Here is a 17,961-nt window from a genome sequence, read left to right as displayed (position 1 = left end):
CACTGCAACAGGGCAGCCTGGCTCTGGACATAGCTACAACTCGCGCCCAGTGAGTCCTGGGGAGGGGTGGGGGGTCAGTGCGGGGCTCTCAGTCCTGCACGGTGGCTGGAGGGACTGGCAAGCAGGACCCTGGCTCTCCTGCTGTGCTGCAAGTTGAGCCCTCCCTTTCCTCTGCTCTCCACGCGTGGGCACTGGTGGAGACCTGGGCCCAGTGAGCGGAGGCTGAATAGACAGCACTGTACACTGTGCAACTGCTCCCTGCATCACGCGACGTTCCAGAGCGGGCTCCCAGACACCCTTCAGGAGCCCTGGGGTCCTCGTCTAAGGGGAAAGGGAAGACAGAGCAAATGGGGAGGGCAGACACTGGAGGGAAGACAGGCAAGAGGGGCTGTGATGATGGAAGGCAGCCGTGTTCAAGAGGGGAGCGGAAGGGGCGCCTCCTCCACACTGAGAGGAGCACACTCCTGCAGAGACACGGGACAGAGGTCACCACGCGTACGTCACAGACCACAGGACACGGATCACTGCACCCGGGACCACCACCCAGACCACACATATGTCACAGACCACAGAACACAGATCACCACACCCGGGACCACCACCCAGACCACACGCATGTCACAGACCACGGAACACAGATCACCACACCCGGGACCACCACCCAGACCACACGCATGTCACAGACCACGGAACACAGATCACCACACCCGGGACCACCACCCAGACCTCACGCATGTCACAGACCACAGGACACGGATCACTGCACCTGGGACCACCACCCAGACCACATGCATGTCACAGACCACGGCACACGGATCACCGCACCCGGGACCACCACCCAGACCACGGCACATGGATCACTGCACCCGGGACCACCACGCAGACCACACGCATGTCACAGACCACGGCACACGGATCACCGCATCCGGGACCACCACGCAGACCACACATATGTCACAGACCACAGAACACAGATCACCACACCCGGGACCACCACCCAGACCACATGCATGTCACAGACCACAGCACATGGATCACTGCACCCGGGACCACCACGCAGACCACACGCATGTCACAGACCACGGCACACGGATCACCGCACCCGGGACCACCACGCAGACCACACGCATGTCACAGACCACGGCACACGGATCACCGCGCCCGGGACCACCACGCAGACCACACGCATGTCACAGACCACGGCACACGGATCACTGCACCCGGGACCACCACGCAGACCACGGCACATGGATCACTACACCCGGGTCACACACCCAGACCACACGCATGTCACAGACCACTGGACACGGATCACCATACCCGGATCACATATCCAGACCACACATACGTCACATGGGACCTGGGCGACTCCTCTGGCCCTGTCCCAGTCTCCACAGGGGCCTGGGTGACTCCTCTGGCCTGGATCCAGGGGCGCTGCATACCAGCGTACGGGGCTCCCAGGGACACTGAGAAACCCCACAGCTGACCTGTGGCCGTGCTCATGATCCCTCAGAAAATCCGACTTCAGATGCCTGGGAAGGCCTCGATGCGGCCGCGGGCGCGGAGGACAGCCGTGGAGGTCAGCTCTGGGAGGAAGCATGGAGCGCAGCCTGCGGGGAACACCGTGGGATTTACAGCCCCAAGCCCAGGAGCACAGCCAGCTCAGAGCGGCGTGATTCACAGCTCTCGTCCAGCAGTGAGCCCAGCAACACCTCCCTCCGCAGGAATTACAACATCTGATAAATGAAACCAAGACAGAGGGTGACAACAAGCCTGGAACGCGGATTAAAATGCAACCATCTATCAACTCAGCTCCTGACTATATGTTTATAGCGTAATTAATATCTAAAACTCTAAAAGAAGCAGTAATAGCACATTCGGTACATCAGCAGCTCCTCCCACGCTTGGTGCTACCGTCAGGCATCGTGGGGACAGGCAGGGCTGCACGGTGTTTATAACTAAAAACACACCAAAAACCCAGCATTTCAAACGAATCATAGCTCCACTGTTGTAAACACAACACTCAACGAGCATGACATGCCGGAGTGCAGCCCAAGAACCAACCCAGAGAGGGAAGGCACGTTCCAACAGGAGGACGCTGACCTCGCGGCCTGACCTCCTGGGCCTGGCGCCTCGGCATGGAGAGAAGTCAACCGTCCCACACGACAAGGCAGGGGTGTTCCAGAAAGGCACAGCTGCACAATGCTAGGAAATCTAGTAATAAAATTCACCTCGATGACAAAAAGGCAAAAATATTTTGTCTCAGATGATAGTGAAGAGGAAAAAAGAACTGCTAAATCTCAAATTTATAAATGAGCAAAGTCCTTTCTGTAACATACAATAGAGAATAAATATCTTAGCACATGGAGCAATGCTCAAAAGTTTGTCTTTAGGGGACCCAGTGCAATAGCCTAGTGGCTAAATTCTCGCCTTGCATAGTTGGCTTGCCATATGAAGCACCAGTTCACATTCCAGCTGCTCCACTTCCCATTCGGCTCCCTGCTTGTGGCCTGGGAAATCAGCAGAGGACGGCCCGAAGCCTTGGGACCTTCACCTGCAAGGGAGACCTGGAGGAGGCTCCTGGCTCCTGACTTTGGATCATCTTAGCTCCGGCCACTGAAGCCATTTGGGGAGAGAACCAGCAGATGGAAGACCTTTCTGTCTTTCCTTCTCTCTGTAAATCTGCCTTTCCAAGAAATATAACAACAAAAAAAAATTGTCTTTAAAGTAAGCAATGTGACTAGGACACGTGCCTTCCTGCTTACATTCAACATACTTTTATTTATCCGTGAGGCCAACAGACAGCAACTACCTGCCGCCTCACTCCCTACATACCCCAAGGGCTTGGCTGAGCCAGGGCCAGGGCCAGGGCCAAGAGCTCAGTCACGGCGTCCTCTGCGACAGGAACCCAACGACCAGAGCCATCGCCACTGCCCCCAGGACTGGCCAGCATAGGGAGCCGGGGTCAGGAGCCAGGGCACCCTCAAGTGAGCCTGGGCCCCTGTGCTGCTGGGTGAAACGCCCACCCCGAGGTCAGTACTCCAGTGTAATACTTCAGCCAGTAAAGTAAAACCAACAAGAAAAATATGTTTATAGAATAGAAACAAAAATCATCATTATTCACAAATTACATGATTAACTTCTTAGAAACCTCAAATAAATCTTCACAAACTATTAGAATTATGAAAGAAGTTAGTAAGTTTGCCAAACATAAGATCAATTTAGGAAAGTTAATTACATTTCCATACATGGACATTTAAAAAAATGATGAAATTCAACACTGGAAAGATGGCATTTATAAAAATGTATCTATGAATGAGTTTAGTAAGTTGTATCAGACATTTAAGAAAAAATACTATTTAAAAACAAGGATCAGAAAAACTAAACAAATGTTACACAAAACAGCATTTGTCTCTAAGCTGAGCAAAAGGTTCAATCTAATTTCTGAAATTTCATGAAGCAAAACAAATGGCTGATATTTAACCCAGGGCGGGGGCTGCTGGGGTGCAGCAGGTGGAGCCCCGACCAGCAACAGGGTCACCCACATGAACACGCAGCTTTGAGTCCCAAAGGTGCCACGTCACTCCAGCCCCTTGCTGATACAGCTGGGGAAGCAGCAGCTGAGAGCCTCGCACCCACGTGGGAGACCCAGATGGTGTGCCAGGCTCCTGGCTGCAGTCTCACCCAGTCCTCGCCGCTTCAAGCCAGTGGCTGGGAAACCTCTTTCTCCGTCTCACCCTCTGTCACTCTGGGGGTCAGGGGACTATGTGGGGGGATGACACGCGATGGGGGACGGGGAGCGACGGGGGGCAAGGACAGAGGCCGAGCAGAGGCCAGGTCAGAAGCCCCAAAGGAAAGAAGGACGAATCCACACACACGGGAAATCTGAGACACGCGCAGGAGCCCACTGGATATGGGCTCACACATAGAATATTCATGACTGACTCACGACCTCAAACTACACCCGGAGGGATCCTGGTCCTGAGACCCTCAGGGGAACTATGGGAAGACTTCTCGGAAGCAAGGAGCTTGGAAAAGATGCTTCCAGACACAAGAGTCCCCATCAAAAAGGAAGACTGCAGAATTGGCTTGGCTATCATCTAAGACTTCTCAGACTCCACGCTGAGTGTGGCTGTGCCCGTGGCCCACGCCGAGTGCCTGTACCCAGCCCTGACCGTGGCCTTCAGGCGCAGGGCCTGGGAGGGACGGCATGGGGGACTGGCATTGCATCCCCAGCCCAGCCTCTGTCCTGGCCACCGCAGGCACTTGAGGAGACCCAGAATGATTCCTCTGCTCAACTTCACACAAAGCACAGCCAGGAAACCAGTTATGAAAAGCCCAGGGCCAGCGCTGTGGCACGGTGGGTGAAGGCTGCCCTGTAACCAGTATGCCACGAGGGCACCAGGTCATCATCAGGTTGCTGTACTTCCAACACAGCTTTCTGTTGCCCGAGAAATACAATCCAAGTTCAAAAGTCTGGGCTCCTATATCCATGCGGGAGAACCGGGTGAAGCCCCTGGCTCCTGGCTGCGGCCTCGCCCAGAGCTGACTGCTGCGCCGTCGGGGGAGTGAACCAGAGCACAGAAAGTTACCATCTCTCTCTGTCCTCCCTCTGAAACTTTTACACTCAAAATCAATCTGTGAACCTTTAAGTAAAAAACATACAGCCTGGGGATAGCAGCCAGTGTCACTGCCACCTGCCTCCTGGGAAGCGCCCAGCCGAGGGTCACGGAGGGTACAATGCAGTGATCCCAAAACTGAACACACACCAGCTGGTGCGTCGCGATCCCAGCATCACTTCCCAGAGACTCACTGGAGAAGCACAGTGTCCCCCCCGCTTGTGAGACACCTTAAGATGCAGTGAACGGGGGGTGTGAGGCCACCCCCAGATGCAGGATTTCTTCTGGGTCTCCACATGGGTGCAGGGTCCCAAGGCTTTGGACCACACTGCACTGCTTTCCCAGGGCATGAGCAGGAAGCTGGATGCAAAGTGAGGTGGCTGGGACGAGAATCGGGGCTCACATGGGATCTCGGACATGCAAGGTGAAGGTTCAGCCACTGGGGTATTGTAGAAAAACTTTAAAGTTTGTTGAAAGATAATTAAAACAGCCTGAAAGAGGGAAGCTAGCCATGTTTATGAGAATAAGGAGTGGATTTCAAAAAGATGTCAGTTCTCCTCGACGGATCTACAAAGTCCACGCAATTTAACTGCTAGATAAACAGACCTTAAACAAAATGAGAATTCTCGGCGATGTGTGTCCGAGACCCGAGGCACCAAGGGCAGGATGCCCCAATCCACCGTGGAGAGCAGGGCACAGGGAGCGCTCCAAGCAGCCACGAGCCCCACACTGCAGCTCATGCGCAGGGAAGGCCACCTGACCGCCAGGACAGTCGGGGAACGCAGAGCACTTCTAGGGGACGTGGCTCTGAGCCATGGCAAAGTAGCAGGCCGGGCACCAGGCCCCACCTCTCCTCTCACACAAGAACTACAAGCTAAAACACACAACGCCTGTCTTGGAAGACAATGCTGGCGCACACCCTCATCCTGCACACGCAGCAGGCTTCTTGGGCACAGCATCCAAGCAATACTCCCAACAAGGACGGACAGAAACAACCACCTCCGAAGCAAGAACCTGCCCCATCCACAGAGAAGCCGGGAAACAAACCACTAGCAACAACGTAAATGGACAAGGAACTGGGATGCCCAACACGTGAAGACCAACAGCCCAAAGGAAGACGGGCAAAAGATGGGTATAAGCACGTCCCGGGGGTAGGACCACAGCACACACATCCCAGGGGGAGGACCACAGCACACACATCCCAGGGGGAGGACCACAGCACACAGCACACACATCCCAGGGGGAGGACCACAGCACACAGCACACACATCCCAGGGGGAGGACCACAGCACACAGCACACACATCCCAGGGGGAGGACCACAGCACACAGCACACACATCCCAGGGGAGGACCACAGCACACACATCCCAGGGGGAGGACCACAGCACACAGCATACACATCCCAGGGGGAGGACCACAGCACACAGCACGCGCGTCCCAGGGGAGGACCACAGCACACAGCACACACATCCCAGGGGGAGGACCACAGCACACAGCACACAGCACGCGCGTCCCAGGGGGAGGACCACAGCACACAGCATACACATCCCAGGGGGAGGACCACAGCACACAGCACACACATCCCAGGGGGAGGACCACAGCACACAGCACACACATCCCAGGGGGAGGACCACAGCACACAGCACACAGCACGCGCGTCCCAGGGGGAGGACCACAGCACACAGCATGCGCGTCCCAGAGGGAGGACCACAGCACACAGCACGCGCGTCCCAGAGGGAGGACCACAGCACACACATCCCAGGGGGAGGACCACAGCACACACATCCCAGGGGGAGGACCACAGCACACAGCACATGCGTCCCAGGGGAGGACCACAGCACACACATCCCAGGGGGAGGACCACAGCACACAGCACGCGTGTCCCGGGGAGGACCACAGCACACAGCATGCACGTCCCAGGGGGAGGACCACAGCACACAGCACGCGTGTCCCGGGGAGGACCACAGCACACAGCATGCACGTCCCAGGGGGAGGACCACAGCACACACATCCCAGGGGGAGGACCACAGCACACAGCAGGGGCGTCCCGGGGGAGGACCACAGCACACACCACGCGCGTCCCAGAGGGAGGACCACAGCACACAGCACATGCGTCTCAGGGGAGGACCACAGCACACAGCACGCACGTCCCAGGGGGAGGACCACAGCACACACATCCCAGGGGGAGGACCACAGCACACACCACGTGCGTCCCAGACGGAGGACCACAGCACACGCGTCCCAGAGGGAGGACCACAGCACACAGCAGGCGCGTCCCGGGGGGAGGACCACAGCACACACCATGAACCAAGCATGGTGCTTGCACGCACAGTCACCGCTTATAACTGCAGAGCAACACTAACCACAGGGAGGCGGCAAGCACCAGGCCGAGGGGCCACCAGCATCCCTTCCAGAAACGCCTGGCTCCAGTCCAGCTGCTTCCTGTCCATGCTGCTGGGAAGGCAGTGGAAGACTGCTCCACAGCTGGGGCTCACACAGCCCCAGCAGAGATGCAGCTCAAGCTGCTGGCTCCAGCCCAGCCTTGGCCGATGCACGCACACGGGGGGCGGGGGGCACACCCAGTGTCTCCAGCTCCCTCCCCACACAACTTTCTGTGCCATGCTGCCAGCCAAAAGAAGGAAGGAGAGAGACAGAGAGAATGAGGGAGGGAGGGAGAGAGAGAAAGAGACAGAGAGAGAAGGGAAGGAGAGCGAGACAGGAGCGAAAGAGAGAGAGGGAGGGAGGGAGAGAGAAGGAGAGACAGGGAGAGAGACAAAGAGAGGGAGAGAGACAGAGGGAGAGAGACAGAGGGAGGGAGGGAGAGGGAGGGAGGGAGAGAGGGAGGGAGAGAGAGGGAGGGAGGGAGAAAAGGAAAGGAAAGAAAAGAGAAGGAAAAAGAGGCTAAAGAAAACTGTGGGATTTTTTTAATTACTTTTTTCATACAGTTTATTTGGCACTGGGGTCGCCCTTCCCCCTCCCCCTCCCCCTGTGGGGTGTTTTTAAATGAACCATTATACAACTAGATAAAACAGATTACCAGAATCTTAGAAATCATGTGGAGAAGAAAAGAAACTAAGAGGGCACAGTATGCAGAGAACGCCCAAGCCCATGCCCAGAGACGCCGACTCCAACAACCCTCAATTTATAAAGAATGTGCAGCGAGGGGTCAGCCGTGCCACCCGGGGGGAGCAGCTGCCACGCCCGCCGCCAGGGTTCATGTGGTGGCCTCCCCTGGTCAGCACAGTCAGGCAAGGCGTGTGTTCTAATGCACGGGTGTTCCACAGTTCATCCGCATGTGTCAGTATTACAGTTACACGGCACTCAGAGACCCCTGTCACTAAGCGTGCCCAACGAGCCAAACTCTCCAGCCCCACCAGCTTCCATAGGAACACCGGTCACTCCCACAAAAGACAAGGCCCTGGGCAGCTGGGGGCTCGGCTCTCACCTCGGTCACCTTGGGCTGAAGTATCAGGGCCTCGGGGCTCATGCGAGGGATGTCGATGTGGATCTGCAGGAGAAAGACACGAGTGGGTCAGAGATGCCAACAGCAGCCCGAGCGCCAGCATCGGGGCAGCAACACCTGGGAGGGCCTGCCTTCTCAGCAGTGAGGCCTCACGGCAGGTCAGCTTGCCAGCTCCCCACCAGGCGGCAGCCGCAAGGGAGCAGGCTCGGCGCTATTTAGCAACACAATCCATAGCAATTAACAAGCATTGATTTTCAGCTCTGACACAGGGAGCAATTCTAGGGCACCCACAGTATACACATTTCAGCTGTGACAGCTTCTGCTTGGAACACAGACCACATTTTCTCCACTCCACCAAGTCCCTGGGGCTCTAGAACACTTCAGGAGAAGCCTCTGGAAGGCCTTGCTGCTGGCAGCTGAGCTCTGCCTGGCCACCTTCTGACGTGAGACAAGTGTGAGGTGGGCACCCCCACCCTGCACCATCAGCTGCCACTACCCTGGCATATCCAGGAAGAGGAAGAGGAAGGGAAGACAGCCAGGGACAGGAGGGAAAGTTTCACTCCCAAAAGGCCCAAGCTTGAGCCCAGCCGAAGCAGGAACTGCAGCTGCTTCTCCCATGTGGGTTGTCACCCAAGAACGTGGATCATCTTGCTGCTTTCCTGGGCGCGTTAGCAGGGAGCTGAAAGATGGGCACATTTTAATGCCAAGAGAAACTTAACGATTTCGTCTCACTTTGCTCCACAGAGCAGCTGCGGGAGTCTTCTCACTCTGCCACTTGTCAGCACTGGGCCTCGCGTGAATCACTAATGTCTGGGGCCCCGCTGCCTCGTCTTGAACACGTCTGCTCCACGTCCTCACAGTCCTTGGTGCAGATCACACAGATTACAGGCCCACGGGTAAGCGGGGTGAGCCGAGACAAGCAGGCATCCGTGCCAGGAGTCACAGTACACGTGGGGGTCACGGCGTTACGGACAAGGGACCAACACTACACCCGGCCTGGCAGGGCCTAAATCGTCCAGCGTGCGGTGAAAGCCCAGGTCTGTGCCGAATGCGGGATTCCTGGGGGCGAGTGGGGGCGGTGCGCAGGGAGAGACCCACGCTGCCCTTGTGCGGGCACACATCCTTCTAGCCCAAGCACTGTGAGCCCCTGCAGACCCAGAGTACCCCATCACCATGCCACCGTTACAAAGAGGTGGTACTCCCTGAGCGTGGGTCCTGGGTTCCCCCAGTCAAGCACCAGCAGGGTCTGCAGAAACCCCCAAACGGGGGCTCTGAGTGAAGAGGAGGCCCCCCTCCTGCTGTCCCTGCAGAGTGGGGAGTGCCCGGGGCGCTTCATGGGCCAGGCTCCTCACACCCAGACTGGATTCAGCTCCGCCCAACAGCAATGCCAGAGAAGCCACGGACGTGGCTCGTAGCAGCACTCACGCAGGAGAAAAACTGCCCGCCCCACCCCCAACTACTCACCCAAATCAAGCCTCGATTATATTAATGTGGAAATGTTTGGGGAATTTACACTAATCTGAAATCTTCTTATTACCTAGCAGAGTAACTAAATAGAGACGTATGCAACCTGTTTGTAATTAACTTTCCCTTAAATTCATCACAGAACTCAGCTCGGTAAATCCTGCAGACAGATCTGCCATCCTCTGGAAGATTTCTTCATGAATAAAAATACCCTGAAAACAACACCCCAAGTAAAATGACAAAACACCCCAGGTAGGAGACATCCCCTCACCAAAGCCAAGTCCAACGGATGCCCCGGCTGGCCTCTGGACACCTGCAGCCAGGCAGGGCCAGAGCCACCGGCTGCGACAGAAGCGCCAGCTCCTGGCCAGGTGGCAGAGCGGAGCAGCCTCTGCCCTGGAGGAGCGGCACACTTTCAGCCCAGCCTTGCCCTGCCTCGCTCCCTCCTCAGCAAGTCCTGTGCCCAGAGGCTCTGCAGAATCACCTTCCGAGACCCTGGCTGACCCACACAGCCCGCGCCCCTGTGTCTTATGCCATGCTGACAGACAAGTGTGGACGCCCCACGTCTGGGGGAAACCCACCCTGCCCTGAAGTGGGATTTGCAAATGTGAACCGTCAATCTGGCAGGCCTCGGGGAGCGTGAAGCTGGCTTCCGATGGGTGAGACAGCACCAATTAGCAACCAGCATCCTGAACTTCCCATATTATACAGGGTATGAGAATTATAAAGGCCTCAAAGAGCTTTCTACCAGCAAATCTGGGATGCATCGTGAATTGCAAATCAATTTTAAGTATTTTTCCCATTATGCATATTACCTGTCAACTGACTGCTCAAGAATCTATAATTACACCCGTTTTGTGTTAAACTTAATACAGAAATGATGAATTGCCTACACCTTTGTGCTGCGGACTGGCCTGGCCCCACACCTTCATTCACCCCAGTCAAGCTAAGGCACACACATACACACACAGCTCAGCCCCGGCTGCGCCCAGGGCCACGGCCCACCATCACCCTGGGACCGACTGTAGACACAGCCAGAAGAATCGCAGGTGTCTCCTGAGTAACTCCAACTACAACCCCCGGCTTGCCTTTGCAGAAGGAACTAGAGACAAGCAGGGTATCACAATTGGGAGAAGCTTGTCAGTACCTGCTTCCAAATTCATTCATCAGAAATCAGAATGGATGAGCCAATCAGAAGGCTGCAAACAGTTCCTCCCACAGAGCTCACGCGCCGAGGCACTGAGGAGCAGGTGCAGGGAACAGCGCCCACCTGTCTGTAGGTGTCCTGGTGAGCTTCATCGTTCCTCGAGTCGTAATAGTGTTCAATGAAAGCAAAATACTCCTGCTGCTTCCTCTGCAGAGTGGCTGGCCTTCGGTCTGCGTTGGCAGGAAGGTAACCCTGGAGGAAGCCAGGAAACACAGGTAGTTATTGAAAGTTGGGAGCAGAAGAGCTGCCACCTGCAGGGGCCAGGACTCTCCAGTGTGCCTCGGGGGACAGCGGGAGTGGTGACAAAGGAAGGGACACACGGAGGCCGGCTGCTGCACGCTCCCCAGCCCCACCATGCACACAACACAGGCCAGCCCACACACACACAACACAGGCCAGCCCCACCCCGCACACAGCACACACACAACACAGGCCAGCCCACACACACACACACACACACACACACACACACACACACACACACACACCACAGGCCAGCCCCCCCCCCACACACACACAACACAGGCCAGCCCACACACACACACACACAACACAGGCCAGCCCCCCCACACACACACAACACAGACCAGCCCCACCACACACACACACACAACACAGACCAGCCCCCCACACACACACACACACAACACAGGCCAGCCCACACACACACACACACAACACAGGCCAGCCCCCCCCACACACACACAACACAGGCCAGCCCCACCACACACACACACACAACACAGGCCAGCCCCACCACACACACACACACAACACAGACCAGCCCCCCACACACACACAACACAGGCCAGCCTCACACACACACACACACAACATAGGCCAGCCTCACACACACACAACACAGGCCAGCCTCACGCACACACACACAACACAGGCCAGCCCCACACACACACACACACACAACACAGGCCAGCCCCCCACACACACACAACACAGGCCAGCCTCACACACACACACACACAACATAGGCCAGCCTCACACACACACAACACAGGCCAGCCTCACGCACACACACACAACACAGGCCAGCCCCCCACACACACACACACAACACAGGCCAGCCTCACACACACACACACACACACATATAACACAGGCCAGCCCCGGACACACACACCCTCTCCCTACCCCGCCACGGGCAGGTACAATCCCTTGGTTGGGGCTTTCACTCCAGAAGTGACTTGGGGTTCTAATACTCTCACTCCACGTTACGCAGCCAACCTCGGAGCTGCTTCCAGTTCCCGTTTTCAACGTTCTTGAACCTACTCTTGCGGGACACAATATTCACCCTTGTGCATGCGTGTGTCTGCAGGTCCCGCTCAGCATCCTTCAGAGGGGCGCGCCCACTGCCCGGCCCCTCTGCCGATGCTCGCCACTGTCCGCCTTCCTCGGGTCGCAGCTCTGCCAGGTCTGCAATCTAGCCACTGCGTGTCTGCGCCTGAGCAGTGTGTGCCCCCATGTGGTCCCCCTCAACAGGGTCACCTGAGTGACTCCCAGGAACCCATCTGTAGTCCGCCCGTGCACTCACGCCCTCCTCCTCCCCACACCCACCTTTTGCACGCTGTTGACCACACCCTTTGTCCTAACTCCAACGTAGTGGAACCTATTAATCCCGTACTATTCGTTCTTTTCATAACCACCTCCTGTAGCCAACGTTCCGAAACCACCTAGTCCACCTTAAAACTGTGACCAGAGGGTTGGGCCGTTAAGAGGTCCAGAGCGACACTGAGTTCCACGTGCAGCCGCTGCCTCCAGCTTCCTGCGGGCACGGGCCCTGGGAAGCAGTGCTAAGGATCCAGAGTGGGGATCACTGCTTCAGACTCTGGCCACACCCAGCCCTGGACACTACGGGCATCTGCGAGTGAAACAGCCAATGGAAGCCTTCTCTCCTTGGTTTGCTCGCTTTCTCTCTCTCTCTCTCTCTCTCTCTCTCTCTCTCTCTCTCTCTCTCGTGCACGTGCACGCGCACATGTGGTCTCAAATCAATAGGCACATATTTCAACATGATAATCCTATTCCCACCATCACTAGTATTAACTTTGTTGGGGCAGCACCACAGTCTGTCGCCCACTGTTGCGGCCAATGCCACTGGAACCCAGCCCTATCCACCTGGCTTCCAACTGCCAATGGCTGGATTTTTTGCACCACAGCAACAGCAGAGTGGTCACTGAGAGAGCCTAGACCTACAGGCTGAGATACTTAGGGCCCAGATCTTTATGGGGAAAGGCAGCCAGCGCAGCTCTGAGCTTTAATCTGAAGGCTCCACAGCCAGTTACATCTCAACAGCTTGTTTCCAACTGTTCAGTACACTACCAGAGCGTCCACTCTGGCGTCCAGCCATCTCTAAGGTGACACTCCTGCACATGAGCTGTCCATGGAAGGATCCTGGACTTCTTCAGGCTGCTGGCACTATTCCCAAGACACCCCACCAGAGGGGCAGCAAGTAACTCCACTGCCTATTACACTACGCGTCCACCCCGACCCTCCAGCAGAGAAGTGCCCAGTGAAGATGCCACATTGAGACACTCTCGGGCAAGTGGCACTGGAGTGGATGTCCCCAGGGTCCTGACTACTTGGAACGGTGGAGTTGCACATTGTGCCCTGCTGGGAAAACTCAAACAGCCCCACCTACATACTGAGGGCCAGCACCAAGTGCTCCCAGTGGCCACTGACTCGATGCCCAGATGAGCCCCCACAACCAGTCCTCCTCACCCACACGTAACTGGGATGTGTTGACAGACCACCTTGAGCAAATGGAGACATAGCTGTGCCACACACCCGCATCACAGAGCCCATGCCACTTCCTGCCATTTCACGTCACTGCTGTTCCCTGGAGCACCATCATTACCCAGCATGACTAGCCTTTGTCATGAAGCTGTCACCCTGGACAGCGGGCTGTCCACCTGTCCTGCGGCCCTCACCACTCCTCCTCACAGAGGAGCAGCCGTGCCCTGAAGCACACCACAGGATGCCAACGAGAGTCACGCCACAGGCTGGGTGGGCACCATGCCCTGATCCCAGCCCTCCGTCTGCCACTGGGAACCTAGCCATGTTGAGACCACCAGGCTCACGGGAGCCTGCACTCAGGGGGACCCCACCTTCCGTTTTCCCCACAGCATGGTGAAAGCCACAACCAAGGACCTTCCTGTCACTGATCTGGTCAAACTGAGATGTGACCAAAGGTTCTGCCCAGGCCTCAGGGATGCAGCTCAGAGCCACAGCCTGCGACTCCGGAGTGGGGCTCAGGGAGCGGGGCGATCGGGAGCTTGTGTGTGCTATGGCGGGTGGAAGATCAGGGCTCATGCAACCCACACACGGCCAACAGCACACCCATTACAGCGCCCAGACAAGGGGCCCTCAGTCTCCAGCCTGCCTCGCGAGTCTCTGGGAACCGTGAAACCATCCCTGGTCAAAATGCAGAGGGCACCAAAGCCTGGGCACCCACCTGGTCACCTCCTGCACTCCAGGAAGCGAAAACTTCTCACCTGACCTGACCACCTACTTCAATAGCACCCGCACCACCAGGTGCACTGCCCCATACCATCACCTACGTCCTTCAAACACACTTAGAGTCTGCCTCACAGACAGAACACTGTCCACATAACAACAGACACTCGGTGTGTCCCTCTGCAATGGACAAATGAAACCATGAATCCTACCAACGTGACATAACCCACGGGAGGACCCCACCCTGGCCAACCAACAGAGAAGCTGAGCGGAGTGGTGAGCAGCAGTGTGAGTTAGCAAGCTTGTCTGGGCTTTGCCCGGTTCTGATCATGGAGGAGATGAAGAGAGGGAAGGAGGGAAGGAGGGCTGGCCCTGGGCAGCGCCTCAGAGCCGGGCAGGCGGTGGCAAGCAGCTGTGGCCAGCAGCAGGGAGGGAAAGGCCTGAAGGTGCCGGAGGACAGCAGGAATGGCTGAGCAGCTCAGCGCCACATCAGCCCACAGGAACGGGCTCTCTCAGAAACACCCGGCAGAACCCAGACTTTACCTCAACTTACCAAGACACAAATTCTGTAAGGCAAGAGTGTCATGATTGGAACACAGGCAATAAAACCCCCACACACTCCTGACAGTCCCATTCCTAAAGGAAAATGCACACACAAGTTGAAGCCTTCTGATAATTAAGCAAGACTGGAAATTATGCAAATGAAAGATATTCAAGTATGCAATGAATTTTAAATGACAGAACTACAGAAAACTTAATTGCTGTATTAGCATGCTATAAAAACACTAATCATAAATGTAAAACAATGCATGCATATACTTCTATCTAAACTGTCCCTCCCTCGTGCCTCCACAAGCGCGGAGATGACACGGGGACCTCACTCACTAGTGCAAATGCTAGCTGGTAATTAGTTTTGGTCCCACGTTTCTGAAGTAACCAGAAGCAGAGCTAAAGACATCACTCTCAGCACTAGCGTCCCAGACGCTCCGGCCCTCCCTACAGGACTGGCTGCAGAAGCATGACCCACGGCACCCATCTCCCCTGCTTGCTCAACAAGGTCTCCACACATCAGGAGCAAAGCTGTCCACACCAGCCCCATGCTCACCACAGGCCACAGACACACACACCAGGGCCAGGCCTGGAAACAAGTACAGTTCTGGCTGTTCGCCCTTCCAAGCTCGGCAGACAAGCAATTTTTGCTGTTCTCTGGGTAACTCTCCACCTTGAGGTCCTGTAAGGACTGTCAACCTCCCGCTTGTTGAGCCCTGGGACAGCATGCTGACAACGCCCTGTCCTGGACCTGCTGGCTCAGGCACCTCAAGCCCAACGGGCATGGCTTTTGGGGGCTAGCTGCCTTCACAGGCAGAGCCACAAGGCCTCCAGGGACCATGCACATCGGGTGCCTTCCGCTTGGGCAGTGTGCTCCAACCCCTGGCACCCACAAGCCAGCCTTCCCTGAGCTCCCCAGGTGATACTTAGGGAAACCCAAACAGAAGAGCAAGCTTGGCCAGGACTGCCACATGCCCAGTGCCCAGGCTGCCCCAGCCTCAGGGCAGGAGCTCTCTGCCCTCCCTGGGATCTGAATGCACTTCTTTCAAATGGGAGCCCAGTCAGCAGGGTCTATGGGGGCTCCCAGCGGGCAGAGCAAGTGAGGTGACACCTGGCACTGAGAAGCCAGCCCTCCTGCGGGAGTCTCCTCTGCATCCTACAGCCTTGAACTGCAGCTGGGTCTCCCCCGCCATCTCCACACATCCCCGTGACCCAGCTCTTACAAAGGCTGAGAGCAGACACGTAAGAGGCACCTGTGGGCCAGAGGAGAGAGAGCAGCACACTGACTCTCCTTTCCAACCTCAGCTACAGGAAACTGGCTCAGGCAGCGTGCCCGGTCAGAGATGCCGACACAAGCGACAAGGACAGGAGGGTGAGAAAGGAGGCTCTGGCCCTTCTGACCACAACCATGCCTGCCTGGGAGTACCCCTCCGCCCCATGGAGGGCCGTCCACACCCTGCCCCGGGCAGGGGGTGTTCATCCACGCCCCTTGAGGCTATATGCACATGTTGCAGCAGGTCAAGATGGACCGCTGCTTGGGGCCCGACAAGAGCCCAGAAGCCCCTGTTCGCTGCGGAGTCGCTGCCTCCCCTCCTCAGTCTGGCATCGGCTTCCCTCCCTCACCTTCCCCAGATTCCCCATCCCAAACACAATCCTTTGCCAAGAGCCGACGGACCAGCCCAGTTTCTGCTGCACAGGACATCAGCCAGAAGCTAGTGGGTAAACGAGTAACCTGCTCACACTCGTGCAGTGCACACTCGGCCCACACAGGCCACACCAGTGTGTGACCTCACACAGGGTCCTGCACAAAACAAGGACCACGCAGGGCAGGCGGCGAATGGGGGCTCCTGAGGAAGATACTGAGGCCACCTCTCCCATTACCCCCAGGCTTGGCCTGCAGGGACGGTAGACACGGTAGGCGTGTTCCCTGCCACCCTGCAGACCAGAAGGAGGTAAGGGTGGGAGTAGCCCTTCCTGCTAGTTTCCAGTCCCAGACACAGTGCCTGAAACACAGAACATGCTAAAAATATAGACTACGTGAATGACTGAGCCAATGAGCCACGTGCCAAGGCTTTCCTCTTCTAGAAACACAGCCCACCACTGCGCACATCAGCCCTTCCAGACACAGCAGAGCCACGTGTGGGTGTGGTGACCTGTGCAGAGCTGCCCCGGGCCCCCATCACGCCCTGCCTGGGCCGGCACGGACACTCACTCCCAGCGTCGCTCATGCTGCCCCACCCCACTGCCCTCCAGATCTGCAATCTCTCACTGGCCTACCCCAGAGGACCCCCGACCCCACCGCTAGGATGTCATGGTCGCCCTAGGGGTGCTGCCTGGCATCCTCCTAAGCTTGTACCACACTGGTAGGCCCCTTCCTCAACGCCCCGAGCCGCCACCTTGGAAGACAGCTTTGCTGAGTGCCATTTGTTAATTCCAGCCCAAAGAGGGTCCAGAACGTCCACTTTCTTCTCTGCCCCTTGAGCCTGCACATCCTCCTTCCCCACCCTCTACGGCCTCAGACGCAACGCTTCCTCTCCTAGGAGACTGACCTGGCCCTCAAGGTGAGCCCACACCCCTGGGTTTCCCTTGCTCACACTCATTCCCTGGACAGCAAAAGCAAGTGCTTGCCCTAGCCTGCCCCGCCCCCCGCGGGTCTGCAGCCCTGACCTATTCCCAGCAGGTCAGTTCAGACTGATGGGCAAATGAGGATGTCTCTCACTGGCAATGCCAATATGCACCGGTCACTTCCTGTGACCGTGACAGGATGCCTGAGGTCAGACGTCCACAGCGAACGAGGCTGCTGAGCTCAGCCTCCGAGGCAGCCGCACTGGCGTGGCTTCCGGCTGCAGCACTGCACACACACAGGGCCGAGTGTCCTAGAGGGGACTCACTCTGACAGTTCACTCTGCAAGAACTCGATCGCTCCTAAGAACAGCATGAAGCCCCTCATCAAGGCCCCCCACTTTCCGAGGTACCCTCAGGGTCCACACGGCCACAAGCAGGAGTCCCTCTGTCGTCGTCCACCGTCTCTCTGCCCACAGCAGCCCAAGGCCCCGAGAGCCGGGGGTGTCGCTGTGCAGCACCTACTGAGGCAGCAGCACCACCTGCAGACATGGAACTCTACACTTCACTGAGCCATCCTGCCCAGACACGCACACCCCAATGGGGGGCACCATCCAACCTCCCTGCA

At 57.0% G+C, this 17,961-nt stretch overlaps 1 protein-coding gene across 3 annotated transcripts in view; it reads right to left on the bottom strand.

The window, feature by feature from the left end:
* Positions 1–17,961, bottom strand: part of TBC1D22A (TBC1 domain family member 22A) — a 232,975-nt gene that overhangs the window by 136,467 nt on the left and 78,547 nt on the right. For all 3 annotated transcript variants that reach the window (XM_040987550.1, XM_040987565.1, XM_040987561.1), the window contains 2 exons: positions 10,818–10,946; positions 8,066–8,128 (listed from right to left, as the gene is read on the bottom strand). In XM_040987550.1, the coding sequence (XP_040843484.1) occupies positions 8,066–8,128; positions 10,818–10,946 (192 nt within the window). The remainder of the gene's footprint in view (positions 1–8,065; positions 8,129–10,817; positions 10,947–17,961) is intronic.

The sequence above is a fragment of the Ochotona curzoniae genome, unplaced genomic scaffold (genome assembly GCF_017591425.1).
Source record: "Ochotona curzoniae isolate NIBS_2020 unplaced genomic scaffold, NIBS_Ocur_1.0 contig_1014, whole genome shotgun sequence".
NCBI lineage: Eukaryota > Metazoa > Chordata > Mammalia > Lagomorpha > Ochotonidae > Ochotona > Ochotona curzoniae.
This window is presented reverse-complemented; position numbering and strand designations above follow the sequence as displayed.